This window comes from Plectropomus leopardus, chromosome 20, assembly GCF_008729295.1.
Source record: "Plectropomus leopardus isolate mb chromosome 20, YSFRI_Pleo_2.0, whole genome shotgun sequence".
Lineage (NCBI taxonomy): Eukaryota > Metazoa > Chordata > Actinopteri > Perciformes > Serranidae > Plectropomus > Plectropomus leopardus.
In genome coordinates this window covers 23,909,963-23,926,921 of record NC_056482.1, presented here as the reverse complement: position 1 = coordinate 23,926,921, position 16,959 = coordinate 23,909,963, and the positions used below count along the sequence as shown (strand labels likewise).

At 39.4% G+C, this 16,959-nt stretch overlaps 1 protein-coding gene across 1 annotated transcript in view; it reads left to right on the top strand.

Moving 5' to 3' along the window:
• Positions 1-1,009: 1,009 nt before the first annotated feature.
• Positions 1,010-16,959, top strand: part of cacna1bb (calcium channel, voltage-dependent, N type, alpha 1B subunit, b) — a 178,134-nt gene continuing 162,184 nt past the window's right edge. The window contains exons 1-3 of the mRNA XM_042509241.1: positions 1,010-1,480; positions 3,909-4,014; positions 8,830-8,969. Coding sequence (XP_042365175.1) covers positions 1,200-1,480; positions 3,909-4,014; positions 8,830-8,969 — 527 coding nt within the window. The 5' untranslated portion in view covers positions 1,010-1,199. The remainder of the gene's footprint in view (positions 1,481-3,908; positions 4,015-8,829; positions 8,970-16,959) is intronic.

Here is a 16,959-nt window from a genome sequence, read left to right as displayed (position 1 = left end):
GAAGTACACAGAGTGATGGTAGTAATACATATAATAGAAAAAAACAACAAAAAACAAAAATAAAAACCAAGCAAAAATAAGGGCAAAATAATAGTCAACATATTTGTAACAAGCATTCAAATTTTAAAACAAAATTGGCACCCATGTTTAGATTTGTGATTGCATGTGTGTGCAAGGGAAAACAAATGAAAAAAAGAATAACAAAATAAATAAATAAATAACAAAAATATTCATAGTATTGAAAATAACTATCACAAGAGTACATACAGTGATTATTGTGATGATTTTTATTGAAAAATTAAAAAAAGTAAAACAGCTGGGTGGCAATGGTATAGAAGGAATCACTGGTAAAAAAAGACGTGTATAGTTTTTATTTTATTTTATTTTGAAATAGTTGTGGATTTACAGATGCAGTCATGGTATGAAGGAGTCATGAGGAGTTTGATCATTTCTTTGCATCGCGTGTTTTTTCAAAGCTGCTGTCTTCTACAGGAAACGTGTTTTCTCTTGTTGACGCTGAAAGAAAGCTTGACTGACGCTCGTGTTTTAACCCGCAGGGCTTTTTGTGAACTTCATTAGTTTTACGGTCTCTCATAAGCAGCCAGCAGACGGTGAGCGCGTCTGTGCGCTCCAGTCAGCGATAGGCTCATTTTGGTCACATGCGCTCTTCCTTATTCCTCTGAGGACTTGCTATATAGCCTTCAGCCCCCATACAGGGAGCGATCAAACAGAAATCACAGGACAACTGCTGCCGGGTTGTCTTATTGCTGCTTTCATTTGTGGGAAGACAAGAAAAGGATTTTAGTGTTTTCTGCTCATTCTGACTGAACGTTTCAACTGGTGTTTGGACACGATGCTGTTAGGATTTTGGACAGAGAGATCTGGTTTGGTTTCAGCGTGATTTTTTCCCCGGCTGGTATGGATGCAACAGCCTCCGCGAAGTGAATATTTGTACAGCTGAAGTGCTTTTTTTTCTTTTCTTGTTTTTTGCTTTGAAACTTTTCTTGTTTGAAGATGAATGAATGGAAAGGATCAAGAGAACGTGGTTTTCTCTGAGGCCACCTTGCTTTTTAATTTCCCAAACGCTTCCCTCTGCACATTAAGCTGTTTGGATGAAGTGTGTGTGTTGTGATGCGTCTCCCCTCCATTTCCACTGACACCAATTTGGATTTACCCTTTCGGATCTGTGCGTTTCCAGGATGGCTCGCTTCGCAGAAGATCTACCCACCCGCTATGGAGGAGGAGGCGCAGGCGGCGGAGGGAGAGGCGGACCTGGCGCTGGGAGAGGGGGAGCCCGGGGTGGTGGCGCTCCGGGTGGCCAGAGGGTTTACAAGCAGTCGATGGCCCAGAGAGCGCGGACAATGGCCATTTACAACCCCAACCCGGTCAAACAAAACTGCCTCACTGTCAACCGCTCCCTCTTCATCTTCCGCGAGGACAATCTCATCAGGAAGTATGCAAAGCGAATAACAGAGTGGCCATATCCTTCCTTTAGCGCACAGAGCAGGTGTAGTCTCTTCTCCTCCTTTGCTGCCACACAGATGGTTGAAAAGCAGAAACACATCACCGTCCTCAGGCCTATTTGATGTTGATTATTATTCTTTCAGTTTAGGTTGCCGTTGAATGAGCAGTTATTTCCACACTGCGTCTTTATTCCTCTCCGCGCAACGCTGCCTGCACCTGTCGCTCCGCTTCTTATCTGTTTTTAACACGACACAAATATGTTTTCTCAGTGTGTGCGCACACTGAAAAGACTTCACACCCACCTATTGTGTTGCCTTTTCTGTTCCCAGCTCAGTTTAGAGCCTCTGGGCGCTTTAACTGATGAGTTCTTTTGTCACAAAAAAACGTCAGCTGCAAACTGTCTACCGGGCAGCTTTGGTTAATAACAATCAAACATCGCTATCGATCCACGCAACTGGAAGTCAATAAAAAAAAAAGCTGCGTGCGTAAAAGGGCAGTGGTGTGGCTGCGTGCACTGGCTGACTTACTGACTTCCACTCCCCCGTTTTCTCTCCAGTCATGTAATTCTTTAAGAAAAGGCGCAGTTTGTTTTGGTAAGAAAGAAAAGAGGAGAGCGCTGGTTCAGGGTTGCAGCAGCAGCACCGCCTCGTTGTCTTAGTTAGGAGCCCTCTCCATGGTGCTGAAGTCGCCCACGCTCAGCGCTCCACGCAACTCTTTCAACACTGCAAAAAAATGTCCTCTTCAGCGAGTCATGGTCACCCTTCAAATGTTAGCGTTTTCTCTCACAAAATGATTAAAACTGACATTATTCAGCTGTTTGTTGCTGGATTTCGTGTATGGCAACATGGAAAAGTGCCAAAAATCTTTAAGTAAGGTTTAATCCACAATAGTGTGGCATTTAATAACCTAAAAGGAAACATTTAAAGCTGTGGTTTGGTATAAAAGCACCTTATATAATCTTAGGTAATAAGCAGTTTTTATGAGGGTAAAAAAAAAAGATTTGGAAACTCAGAAGTACATTAAAACAAACAATTCTGTTGTGCACAGTCTCTAAATTCCAACAGCTGGTGCATGTTTTTGCAAGAAAGTAGCAAAGGCATTTCTGCAGTTTACATCTTGAAAATGTGATTTGGATTGAAAACAAGCAGAAGAGCCATTTTCCACATTTGAATGAGAAAAACTGGATGAAATGACTCCTTAAAATGCAATGTTAGGGTACATCTAGTTACATATTGATGGTTACAGTGCCAAAAAAGCATTCCTGCATGGCATAAAAGATGTAAAGCAACAGAATGAATGTTTTATTAAACTAGTTAAAAGTCACTAGTTACAGTAATTAAATTACAAATGGATGCAGTTGTAATCAGTTACAGTTGAGGTTACATATGAAAAAAGCTTTTCAGTAAAAAGTTTATATGTTGAATAAAACATTCACTCTGCAGGAAAGCCTTCTTTTGGCATATTTTGGACAACGCAGGTCATCAAAGCTGCTGAGACAAATTTGAATGCAACATTTATGCTTTCTTGTTTTGAGGTCTTTTTAGATTTATTGTCCAGTTTAGAACATTTGTTCGAAAAGTAATCAAAATGTCATCAAATGTAATAAGTTACTTTGATTAAGTAATGAAAATAGTTATGCACTTTTTTATATTTTATGTGAACTAGCAATCTGTAACCTATCACAAAAGTAACCTTCCCAATACCTAAAATGTACGTTTTAGAAGTGAAATGGAAAGATAAAGGTGGATTTGCCCCATGGTTGACAGTGACAACAACATCAGCTGTAACTGAATAACAGTGTTCGTCTATGAGTTGATATGAGTTTAGTTTCCCTCTCCACAGAACCAAAAATACCATGCAAACCAACAGCAAACTGAAAATTGCAGCTGCAATAGTAAAAGTAGCCATTATATCCATTTCCTTTAAAAATGCACTGCCAGGAAAACACTGTTCTGGTTGCATAATCAGGGTGTCTTATGGGTAATAATTCTGCATCTTAGCTTTAATGGTCATAAGGTCCCAACTCCCTCGCGATTCATAGGTCCTCAATAGGCTCTGACCCGCGGGCAATGACCCAGTGAAAATGGATTGCGGAATGAGCGAACCATTGAAAATGGTTGGAAATGGTCAACCATCTGGAAGGATCATGAGCGCATGTATAGGATGCTTTCTTTCTAGAAAGCCCTGAACCATAGCCTGATGGAAGTTTTTATGCTTTAGTGGATTGAAGATGACCAAATTTAAGTTTAATGATGTTTTCATACACTATCCTGCAGGATTATTTGCCTTGCTGTGCATATTCCCCAACAGTTTCAATCCTTGTATTCCTGGTAAATACATTTATCCTGTTTGAAAAGTAGGTCTTCAAGAAGATATACTTTATGATTGAGCTGTGAAATGAAATGCAAATTTTTCTCTTTCAACTGCTTCCTTAACCCTCACACTCCATTTGAGTACATGATCCTAACTACAATTATCGCCAACTGCATCGTCCTGGCCCTGGAGCAGCATCTACCTGCCTATGACAAGACGCCCATGTCAGAACGCCTGGTGAGTGCTTCCACGTGCCTTTCTTTGACTCTATCCAACAGCCAATCACACAGATATGGGGAGTAATTAAAGGTGCCGCCCCAGTTGAAAGGACAGTACCCCTAAAGTCAGAAATATATATTTCTCCTCTTACCTGTAGTGTGCTTTATCAGTCTTGATTGTTCAGTTCATTAGTTCAGCCGTAGAGATGTCTGCCATCTTTCCAGTATAATGAACCGGATGGCACTCGGCTTGTGGCGCTGAAAGCGTCAAAAAATTCATTTGAAATACAGCAATTTCTCTTTACAGAAATCATGACCTAGTTGCTCAAGATAATCCACAGAACTTGTGAGCAGTTTAATATAGGAACTATTTTCTTCTATACACACCATCCTTATCAATGTGCAATAGGACACATGCGTCTAGGACAGGGTCGAGCTCAAGACAACACAAGACGTAAACATTAATGGTGTCCTCCTCACCTGAAATGTAACATGAGTTACCTCAGTGGTGTAAGGTGAGCTAGCAGTAGATGCACGTTTCTTTCTGTGCAGTGATACAGTTGACTGGTGTAGTTCGGTAGACAAAAAGTAGTTCCTGCATGAAACTGCTTACAACAAGGTCTGTGGATTATTTTGAGTAACCAGATCATGATTTCTCAAGATATTCTCACTCCAAACTCGTCAAACACAAAGGACGGCATGTCAGTTTATCTTCATTGCACGCATTGTCTCCTCAAAAATATAGAATATAGTTTTAAAAAAGTTATTAGAAGGTTTACTTTGTTAGGGTTAGGCAACAAAAAAATATCATGGTTTGGCATAAAAACCTTTTTTACTAACATTTGCATGGTATGCTGCACATACTAGCACAATACATTGTTATTATAACAACTCAACTGCCTTGTGGCTTCACACAGGACATAAACGTCAATCTCCTGGGTGAAAGTCCAGAGTTTGTTTGACCCATCCATCTACATTCCCACCCACTCTATGTGAAATATCTCACTCTTTATACTAAAACAGTTTCTTGGAGCATCAAAAAACGTGTCTCATACAGCTGATAGAGGTTGCCTTGGTGTCTATCTGATCCCAAAGGCTTCTGACAAAGCATTAGTGATTAATGAGTTGGGAGTTAGACTGGGTTGGATTTCTGGAAATAAACATTAATGTTGGGTTTGGTAAGTGCATTTTTTGGCGCTTTGAGCACCACAAGCAGAGTGTGATGTAGTTCCATTATATCGGCCATCGAGATGGCCGATATCTCCAATACTCAGCAACTCACATCAGAACATACAGTACTAGAGTGATAAAAAGCACTAAAGGTCCAAGGGTACATATACTTTACAATTTTGGGGTTAACTGTCCCTTTAACAGTTTTTGTTTTTCTTTTTATAGCTTGCAAGTAAGCTCAACCTTTCAGTAAGCTGTTCCCCTAGTTATGTCAGTTAAAGCCACCATTTGAACTGCGACAGTCACGTCACACACCCAACCAGCATCAGAAAAAAAAACAAAGAGCCTGCTGCACTGGGAGGTCAAGTGGCACCTCCCGCTCTGTGTGCCAGGGAGAAAAAAACAAACAAACTGAATAGCACGTACCTTCATGGTTCAGCACTTTGTTGTTCTAGAGGATGTTGTAGCTCTGGGGAGTTTTCCTTTAAATAGAGAGCCAGAGAGTGTTACAAAGAGCAACAGCTTGATTTGGAAAAGTCAATGAATTCCTCTTATATTCAATCACCTGGTCTTGTTTTGGATGATCTCGGCGGCCGCGATGCAAATTCAGCAGCGACGATGTTGGACAACAAAAAGGTAGCACCTGAGAAAGTGATTAGAGCTGCAACACAAAGGAAAAATCAAGCATCCTCTCCCTGCCTCCTCCACCTCGAGGATGTAATACAACAAGAAGCCTTTTAATTAGAACAAGGGATCAGCTATTATTTATGAAGCTCTGTCAACAGAGTAGGAGGCGTGCTGTAAGTGGAGGCGATGATAGAAGCTGTTCAGGAAGAATATTTCAGATCCATCGCTGGTCTTTAGCGCCGTGATCCTTTGGGAGAGCCGTCTTCCGCAAGCGTATTCATAATTTAGGAGTATTTTAGATGTATGTATAATAGATGTTAACACAATACTAGTACAGACATTCATCCAGGCAGCCCTCCGGCTCCGTCATTACATAACACATTCAATTGTTTTTTCTTTGAATATTTGTATCGCATGCCAAAATGAATATACTGTATGACACATTGAATGCTTGTCGTCGAAATGTTGCAGGCTCCTACGGCTTCTTGGAACAGCTTATCTGCTTCTCAACAACGACAACAAAAACTGTCATTATTTTACCACCACATCCTCCATGCTTGATACACCAACTCACGCCCAACATACATTATCTCTGGATGTTCACTGAGCAGCCAACGCTATAGAAAAGGTTTCTGATAGGCCTGTCACACTGCTTTTACGTGATTATTTATGTTGGAGTCCTGGTGATGTTGGGGGTTGGGGACACGGTCTGTCAGGTTGTAGTATGCTGGGAGCGAGGGAGAAACAGCGAGGGGGAGAGAGGTTAGCGTAGGCGTGAGATATCTTCTGCTCATGCCCCGTACATAGCCCTAGGCTCTTGCAGAAACTAATGGAGGCGAAGGGAAAAGTGTCATGTCATACACGACTGATTCAGCTCTCCTACTCACACACGGCTCAGGGTTAACCTAGCCACAAAGTGCAAATGATCACACTGTTGATTGGTTGACACTTAAAGGGAATAATGCAATGTGCTGAAATCAATCATGTCAAGTCCTGTGTGTTGTACATATGCTCTTGGACCCAAAGTGCCCTTTCAAACTGAAATGGCCTTGTCCTACCGGGATCATATTTTCATTTCCCCTAATTTCACACTTGAGCAGCACAAGTGGTCTGGTCACTCCCAAGTACTGCCAAATTCCACCGTCAATGCTTCATAATTGTTAAAATGTCACATCAGGGGGGCACTTGAATGGCCCAAGTGCCCCTTTCTTCTGTATATCTGTCCTCCTGGTTTAACCAGCTCCCATCATTTTTACCCCTATGGTTAGGCCGAAGTACCCACCAATTCCCTTCTTTATTTCTGTCACAATGACACACCCAAAGGTGTACTTATTCGATTTAATGGAGTCTCACACCTCCTCGATAAATCGATGAGAGCTTCTTTTAGGGAGGACCTAAGGGTCATTTGTGCTCCGTTTTCACACCAGAAAAGTTTGCTGGGTTTTTGCATAAGGGAACAGAGGGGTTGTCTGGCTGTTAAGAAAAACATCACTTTTGGGGTTAAAATAAGTACATAACTTGATGTAGCTATGTCATGTGACTCATGTAAGCAGGTGCCGGCTGAATGGATATAAGTTATATAATGTTGTGAGTTTTGGTTTCACACGGCACACAAATATCTCCCATCCCTCGTGCCCTACGAAGACTTTCTCTCTCTTTTTATTACTTGAGTTGCAGTTGATGGAATTACATTGGAGTTAGCTCAAAGTCCGATAGGTCTCATGGAAACGCCAAGGAGTGCCTTTGGTGTCGGTATCATGGGGCGAAGCATCTGTATTTGACAACCTTGGAATGATAATTGGCTGTTTGGACCAACCAGTGGGATACCTATAGGTCAAAGAATATGTCCACTGGGCGAAGAAGACGCCAAAGTACTCATTTTGGTCGTCCCACGGGTTCTACTGATTGGCCCTGGTGGTATCTACAACTCCCACTTTTATGCTTTATATTTGCCCTCATTATTGGCCCAAATTCTAACCTAGGAGACCAAAATTCCCCTCTGGTGCCAAAATGGCCTGTAAGAATCCATATTCTTCTGGTTGGCGCAAAAGGCTTCCACATGCCCTTCTGTTTGCTCCAAGTTCCTGTAGACTTCTATGCTTTATTTTGCCCTTATATCATACAAGAGAGGTGCAGGGGCCTTTGTGGTAGTAATGGGATGAGAATCAAATCCCGATTTGATGCTATCATGATACTTGAGAGCCGATTCGATACTTACTGCAATTTTGTAAACTTTAACTTAAACTTAATTCCTGCACTTCTAGAGACATATTTCCAAAAATAATTGCATATCAGTCAATATTTTTGACTTTTATTTCAGCGGCATCATACTGCAGAGAAAAGGGGAAAATAAATTGTGTTATGGTCTTATTTTTGACAAAAAGAAAAATCACAAACTTTAGTAAATTGATTTTTCTGCACCAAACGTCCCGTTAATAAGCCCAAGCACTCCTGTTCTTTTGCCTCATATCCCTTCTGGTTAGCTCAAGTACCCCTCTTTTTGGCCCAGCGGTCACTTTCTTTGACCCCACTAGTTGGCCCAAATGTCCAAGCACCCATCTGATTGGCTTAAGTACCCATTTGGTTATCCCATAGAGAGCCCCTCTGCGCCCTTTTGCAAGGTCCCAGTCCCACGTGTATCAACTTTATCTGTTGTGATAATGGGAAACAATTAAACTTTAACCCCTACAAAAAATGTGCTATCATCAAGTGAAGTTAATTAGTTTATTTTATCTTTGAATTCGTTAAATAAGCAGGCCTGAGGCTCCACCGTTGCCCTTAAGATCATGCTGTGTGTGTGAATATTTGTTTTCACTGTATTTACTCTCTTTTCATCCCAAGAAGAGGGCTCCGCTCCCTGCACTTCTGTTCATGTTCCTGCAAGAAGTGAAAGGAGCCATCTTTCCCTCTTTCTTTTCTTCCTTCACTTACCCCCTCTCTTTCACTGAACGCTTCATTAACCACTCTCTGACCTCCAACAAAAAGATCTTCCTCTGTCACTCTCATCCTCTCTCTGATCCTCTCTGTCTTTCTGTAGGACGACACAGAGCCCTACTTTATTGGAATATTCTGTTTCGAGGCTGCCATTAAGATCATCGCCCTGGGCTTTGCGTTTCACAAAGGCTCCTACCTCCGCAACGGCTGGAATGTAATGGACTTCGTGGTCGTCCTCACCGGGTGAGTCCCTCGCCCGCTGGGTGTCAGCTGCAGATGGAAGTCATCAGTGAGAGAGTGGTTTCTTTTGTGTGTATCTGTGTGAGGGAGTGTGGTGAAATCACCTACATGCAGTTACAGCGTCTGCCTGCAAGCATTTAGTATTATTCAACAAGTAACACAAGCCTGTGCAATTTGGGCAAAGAGTGTCACAGTGAGCATTTGTTGCTTTGGCCTTCGAATTTCTGTCTTTGGTTTTAACACTGTCGCTGGACTACTCTGTTGGTACATGCTATTCACACGCTTTGCGGCTTCCAACTTTGTGGCAACAATTTTGGGATGACTCTTTCCTGTTCAAATGTGACAGTGCTGCTGTGCATAAAGCCAGGTCTCCGAAGAAACTTTTTCAGACTTGATATGGTTAAACTTGGCTGGTCTGCACATAACTGATGTTTTTAGAACAATCAACATGTTCAGGTGTCCACATACTTTTAGCAAAAGGCTGATTTATAATTATGTGTAGGCTGTGTAGAGGTCTCCATGCCACTGTGTTCAGTTTCTCAGAAGTGCTGGAAAGTTGATTTAATTAACACACACCTACAACACACATAAAACATGGCTTAATAGCGAAAACATTAATCAAAAGAACAAAAAGTATGTGTCTCCATTATAACTCACAAGGTTCACTGTAGTGATGTCATCGGTTAATCAGTAAGTGGTTATAATAATACCTTCGCAGGAACAATGTTACCAGCTCATTGCCAAATGAGCGTCGCTACTGGCAAGCTAATGTTATATATTATTATGTATAAAATACTATACTACTATATTCAGCAACCCTTTGGCGACTTTATTTTTAAAAAGCAAAGCGACAAATTTAGTGATTTACTCATTTGTGGCTTACTACCGTGCATTCTGCTCAGAGTAATCGCAGTCCATGGCTGTTTCACCATCAGCGCAGGGTCTCTCTCCCTCTCTCCTCTTTTTCCATGTACTGTGTGTGACAGGCAGGAGGAAAGGAGCTGACACTCGCAGTTGCGCTGTAGTAAGTTTCTATGGTTAAGGTGACGTTCGTGTTCTGTGCATTGGAAGTGCGCTGCCTTAGCTGTTGTGCCATTTAAATGTTTGGTTATGGAATTTTTCTGTTAAATCGAAATCAGCCAATTTGTAATCCTTTCATCATTGCGTGCTGACAACTCCAGTATGCAAATGAGCGCATTATGTCACCCAGCCACTTTTAGTGACTTTTGGAGTACAGAGCGGCCGAGGATGCAGTAAAAAGACAGAGGGCTGGACAGTGGGCATGTTTCCACATGTTAATGTGACTGGCTGTCAGCAAAGCCAATGTAAAATAGAGTAAAAGGCAAGACATCCACATCACAAAACATTTAAATTTCGCCACCTCTCAATAGATAGCTCTTTTAAATGTAGCTCTAAGGCTCACAGAGACAATGGAGTGCTGGACTTAAAGGAAAGGCCTATTTAATGTCTTTTTTTCCCCTTAAAAATCAACTAGTTAGTTAACAGTTAACAGATCCCTAGATCACAGAAAAAACTATTGTCTTTTGTTAGACATGTTTTCCCAACAAATAATGCATGCTAAAGTTATTAGCCTAAGCTTATGACATTTTAAATTGCATAAATTAGCCTAAAAGCTGGCAGACTTTTCCCTCTACTCTTATGAATCTGACAACAGCAGCAACATTTAACAAAGGTTATGTTACTAAATTTAGCTCTTTTGTAGCTCAAAAGGTTCTCAGACAAAAAAAAGAAATGTCTTATAAACTACTAGACACATTCTCAAATACTGCACGCTAACATTTTTAGCATAAACCTATGACATTTTACACTGCATAAATTAGCCTAACAGCTAGCGGACTTCCCTCTACTCATGTAAAGCCAAGATGAGTCACACAAGACTTGAGATGCCATTTTTTGGGGGCTTTACTGTCCTAAAAAAAATATTCTTTCTTCTTTGTAAAATACAAGTAAATAAAAGCTTTGCTTCCCCTGAAAGAATTGATTTTCAAATCAAATCAAGTTTATTTAGAGGACATTTAAATATGCACAATAACAACAACACCAAAATGGTAATAGAAATGACAAACAATATTATGTGTACATGAGACTGGTAAGATCAATTATGTATGTAAAAATATTCTAAAATACTGAAAACAGCTTTGAGCAACTTAAGGCCATTGAAAGCATGTATGTCTTAAGATTAGTTTTAATAGTGTCAGTGGAGGGACGAACATTTAATTGAGAGCGAAGGGCTATTCCCAAACTTTGGAGCAGCTACCGCAAAGGCACGATCTTCCTTACCGCCCAGGCTTTATCTAGGATTGTTAACAAAATTAAACAGGAAGACTGCATTGGGTCAACCCGTAGTTACATTTCGTCAGTTGACGGCATAGAGAAAGCCTTAGAATACCTGAGCGTCCGCATGGCAAATGGAGCATACAATAAATATAAAGTTTTTTTATTTGATGAATGTGTTTCAGAAATAAGACCATGTTAGCAGTGTAAGTTATTAGCTAAGTGGACCCCAGAGTTCGGTGACAGATGCTTTTATAGTTTCTCCTGAGCAGCTCTTAGTGCAGCTCGGACAAGAGTGGCTGCCTGGCAGGGAGGCTGTCAGACTCTGGGGCTTCGGAGACGTGTAATGGCCTGTGTTTCTTATTATGAGAAAGGAGTCGTGAAAAGTCAATGACAGAGCAAACGGTCAGGCCAATTGTTCCGCTGGATTACTGCTGGGATTTCAATTTGGGCAGCACTGAAGCTTCTGTCTGGGTGGTGGTGTGATGCTCTGATTTTAACCGTTGATGGGAATCAGAGGTTTGTTGAAAGTCATAAAGTCGGGAAAGAAAGCATTTCAAGTGTTTCAAGAGCGTTTTACTTGTTGTTCAAACTAACTTGTAGCTCCTCTACTTTCTTCTGTATGCCTTTAATTGCTGATTTTATGTGTCTTCTACTCCTGTCTTTTTAAAAATTTTCCTTATTTCCTCAAAGAGACAGGAATCACATGACCATCTGTGTGGTGGAATATTTTAAAACACACACGTTGGCACACTTATTGAGGTTGGACATTATCAGGCAATTGTAAAAAGTTGATTGGCTTGTCAGGTCCTGCTTGACAATAATTTATCTCCTTTTTTGGGTGCCAAATTGCCCCTTCAACTATAATACCACCACTTTGCTCGGTCCAAATGGGACCCATTCATTCTTAACTATTTAATACCATCAGAAAGACACTGAGGCATATAAAATGTCATTAATCTCATACTGGCACCTGAATTGCACTGCAACCGTCACTTTTTCACCTGAAGTTACATCCTGAATGGATTGCTTAGTTTTTGCCCTAATGTCTTTAGAAATGTGTTTTTTGAAACTGTAGGGAAACCTGAATCACTTGATTAATTCACCACTCATTTTTTTATGGTTTGGATGTTAGTTTACCTTATAAATGCAGGATAAAAGTACACAGTGACTTCCTCTAGAGCCTCTATCATATAAGATGCCACACTGAAGCTTAGAAAGCTCCATCTGTGATAATCATTATTGATAAACTCACTCGTAACTCCCACTGCAGGATGAAGCATTAGATATGAACTCAGATAAAAGTATATGTAAGTAAAAGTAGTTAATTAATCCACTTGCAGAGCTTTCTATGAGCGCTGGCTGCTGGCTAAATAGCTCAGTCTCATTTCAAAACAATCCAGTGTGTGTCATTAAGGCAAAATGTGGTCCTGTGACACCTTTTGTAGCAGGAACCACCACCAGAGAGATTTTGAGTGCTTTTTTAAAATGTCTTTCTGTCTGTGTACTGATTTCATTAACACAATAGCGGTCACAGAGGTGTGTATTTTAGATCACAGTATGCAGTTTCCATTAACCCTCAAATTGCGTAAATTGAAATTGCAAATATCAGATACGCCAGATGGAAACGTGTCAATTTCGAAAAAAAGCTATTTATCACAAAAAAGTTTATACGCTGGCATGAGACGATATTTTAGGTGATTTGAACAAAACTGCAATGGAAACACTTTTTTTTCACTTTTATAGGTCACATGATGCTGTAGCTATGTGCTTGTCGGTAGGAACTGGCTCTCTCGGGCATGATGCAGCAGGCGCTACAAGAAGTGTTATTGCAGCGCATTACTCTCCAAAAGTTGAGCAGATCCTCCAGAAGTTTTGAATCCACAATTCCTCTGTGAAATTGTGGACTATCACCTCCAAGAAATCCCTCATACGTGGCTTTATATCCTTGTAGAATGCTCTGCACTTAAAATTTCCCTGTGTCCCTCTTTACAGCCTTAAATACATTCATACCATGTTTGATCCATGTTCACTTGAAACTGAAAAATGTTCCTCTTGCATTGTTACGTTATGAGCAGAGAGATATTGTACTGCGAAGTGAGGCATGAGGTCCAGATTGGGTTTGTCCTGTAAATAATGCTTGTTTCGGTGAATACTGAATGAGGAACAGAACAAAGATTGCAGAGTCTGGCGACCACAAATGTTTGACATGATAAGAAAAGCAGTAAAATCCAAAAGAAAAGAGGGAAGAGATAGAGATAAGCTTTCACATTTTTTTCAGATTCCTTTACAAACATTAGAATTTTAGAATAAACGTCATGCATTTTAAGCTAACACTCAGAAAGCTGCTGTTCAAAATTAAAACATTTCTTCTGTTTCAAGCCCATAGCCAAAGCATGAGGAGTTAAGAGATGCCTCTTCTTCTTTTTCTTCCACACAAGTGGGAAGATTTTGTTTGGAGCTGTGATTGGATTTAACGTTCCCTCTGCAATACCTACACAGTGGTAGAATTCATGTGCAGGAGATGAAAGAAGGCGTTCTCTACATGTAAGGCTGAGATCACACAGAGGCACGTTGCTCGGAGCAAAAACACTAGAATTCCCAAACTTCCATCTTTGACTAGAAAGACGCACCAGCTGCTTTCAGCGCCACGCGAAACGCCATGTGCATCAGCTGCAAAACAGCACTGTTGCTTCGCATTTTGGTTACTTTATAAGGTTAAAAACTGTTTTTTTTTTAAATTTTAAGAATGTTTTGAATCAAGGTAAGTGCATGGTTAACATTTTTTGCAGTTGAATTACTTCACTAAAAACCCATTTTGATTTTATACAGATGTTTTTGTGCGTTGCATTTTAATATTTTGATTATACTCCAATTCTACATTGACTATTTTTTATCATTCATTTTAACAAATTTTATTCACTAGATTTATTTCTATTTCTATATATTCAATTTTATTTATTTATTTATATTACATTGACTTTTGCAGTTTTTTGCATTATACTAGTATTTTCTTCTTCATAAATTGGTGCATTTTGTTAACATATTCTACAGTCTATTATGTTGAATAATTTGTTTTTGCAAAGGCATGCCTTAGTGTGACAGTGAAAGGGTTAAATGAGCAGAAACTGAATTTAAAGGCCATATTTTATTGTTTGCTTGGTGTCTTGTATCAAAAATCAGTTCTTCGTCTCCTCAAAAACTAAAGCTAGAGAAATGGCTCCTTAGTTTTGGCTACTCATTGCTGACACAGCTGGATACAAATTAACCATTATGTTGTGTACGTGTGCCTCCATTTGGTTGCCAAGCAACGACAGCTGATAATGTGCCTCTGCGTGATCGGGGGTTTCTGTGAGTTAGTGTGTGACGCTCTGTTTGCTTTGTGCTCTACATGCTCCTGCGGGATTCACGGGGGGGCAGAAGGTGTTACCCATCAATTTGAAATCAATCAATTCACCTCTGGATGTGGTTTGGCTCACGGGTTGCAGCAAAATCTGACCCTTGGAGAAACGATGGCGATTGATGAAAGACGGAGGAGACATTTAAGCATGTCTTGAGATTTTCAGCCTCCCTTAGTGAAGTTAAGAGGATTAAACTTTAGTGCACACCTGGGTGTTAAAATCGGCGTCTGCTTTGCCCTGTGTAGTCCACAGAGGGAGCGAGCAGCCCGCAGGCGAGAATTAGTGATCATAATTAGGGTTAAGTGTGGTATAAGATGAAATGATAACTAAGCCAAAATATTTTCAACAATACACTGTAAAATGTTTGACAGTATGTTTACAACAAATTACTGGCTACAAGTTTTTTACTTTTATTACTGTTATCACTTTCACAGTAACAAAGTGTATCATTTTGACAATCATTTATTATGAAAAATTACAGTTACATCCTGTGAAATAATTGACAGTGACAAAGATGCTGTGGTTTTACAGGATGTAACTGTAATATTATACAAAAAAATGCTGAAAAATGATACAGTAATACAAATTTGAAGATGCTGTGATTATTTCTATGATTTTGCAGTATTTAACTGTAATATTTCACAATAAATTACTGCACAAATGATATAGTGATATAGATACAAAGATGATGTGATTATTTCCAGGGACTAAACTACTGCAAAAATGATACAGTAACTTACTCTGATTGTAGTTTAACTACTAACCAGTAATTTATTGTAAATGTATAATTAATTTTGCAGTGTATTTATATCACTTCATAACCTTTATTATTATTTTTGCAGTGCCATATTGTGAAATATTACAGTTATATCCTGCTTAACTCTGGAAATAATCACAGCATCTTTGTATCAGTATCACTGTATCATTTTTACAGTAATTAATCATGAAATTTTGCAGTTACATCCTGTAAAATCCTTAAATAAATAACTGGCGAGAAACCCACAGATGAATGTAAGCATGACGACAGCTAGATGTTTCTGATCAATGCATGAATGATTGAAATTTTTTTTTTTTTTTTTAAAAATGCAGGGTAATCAATCAAAAGTGACTGGCGAGGGTTTTTTATCGATCTTACTGGTCAGAAATCTAATTTAGGACACACTGTTAGAAGATGTGAGTGCGGAAATAAACACCGCAGCTTTGTTTGAAATTAAAGTTCTGCTCTATTAGTCATCTCTTATTAAGTAAGTTAATAACATATACTCTTTTTCCAGTTTGCTGAGAATCAGAATTAGCTCTCTGCCTGTTGTTTAATTCCAGTCCTCAAGATAATTATGTCGATACAGCCTTCCAATCCTAATGAAAGGATCTAAATGATAGTGTAGCTGGAGGCAGAGGCAGACCTTTAATCTGTCCTGATCAGACGTTAGGAGCCCCCTAATAAGAGAATAAATCTGCTCGGGTTTGCGAAAGGCCTAATCAATAGAACACAGAGCGGGCCGGCCCAGGGAACACTGTGCCCTGATGAAGAGCCAGACACGTCCAATCGCACGCTGAGCACAACAGCATCTGTGACATAAAGAGACTGGCTGAGGAGCCTGCTCTGCTCTGAAAAGTGCTCTCTCTTCTGGAGCATTAGCAAGTATGAAGCGTCGAGCTCACAGAAACTGGGGAAACATGACTCAGTGGCTGGGAAAAAAGAAAAAAAGATCTGAGAAGAAAGGGATTAAGTGACGCTCACATTTGTTCTCATTTCAGTCAAGAGAGTTTTAAATCTAGAAGCTGGCAGAATGAGTTCAGATTACATAATTTTTTAAATTAATTTATTTATTCACACATTTATATACACACCCTATTTATATTATTTATCAATTTATAATTTTATTCATTTATTTTATTTTATATATATATATATATATATATCTATACAAACTTTAATTTATAGTGTAACTTGATGCAGTGAAGTAAATATATCTGTCAACTTCATCTGTCAATGTTAGCGGGGCGGTCAAAGCCTGCAATTGTTGAATAAATTAATAACTAAATAAATAAACAAATGTGAATGAATAAATAAATACACAAATACATTTAACATTTATATATTCATTTAAATTATATATTTATGAATGTATTTGAGCATTTAATTACATAATTACATATGCATTTTTATATTTACTTTTGGCCCTTAAAACCCTTCATACTAGGCTACAGTGCATATTACTTTGAGACATTTAAAACGAAATTTAAAGTGTAGAAAAGCAGCTTCTTACATTTTGAAATGTCTCCATTATTCAGCA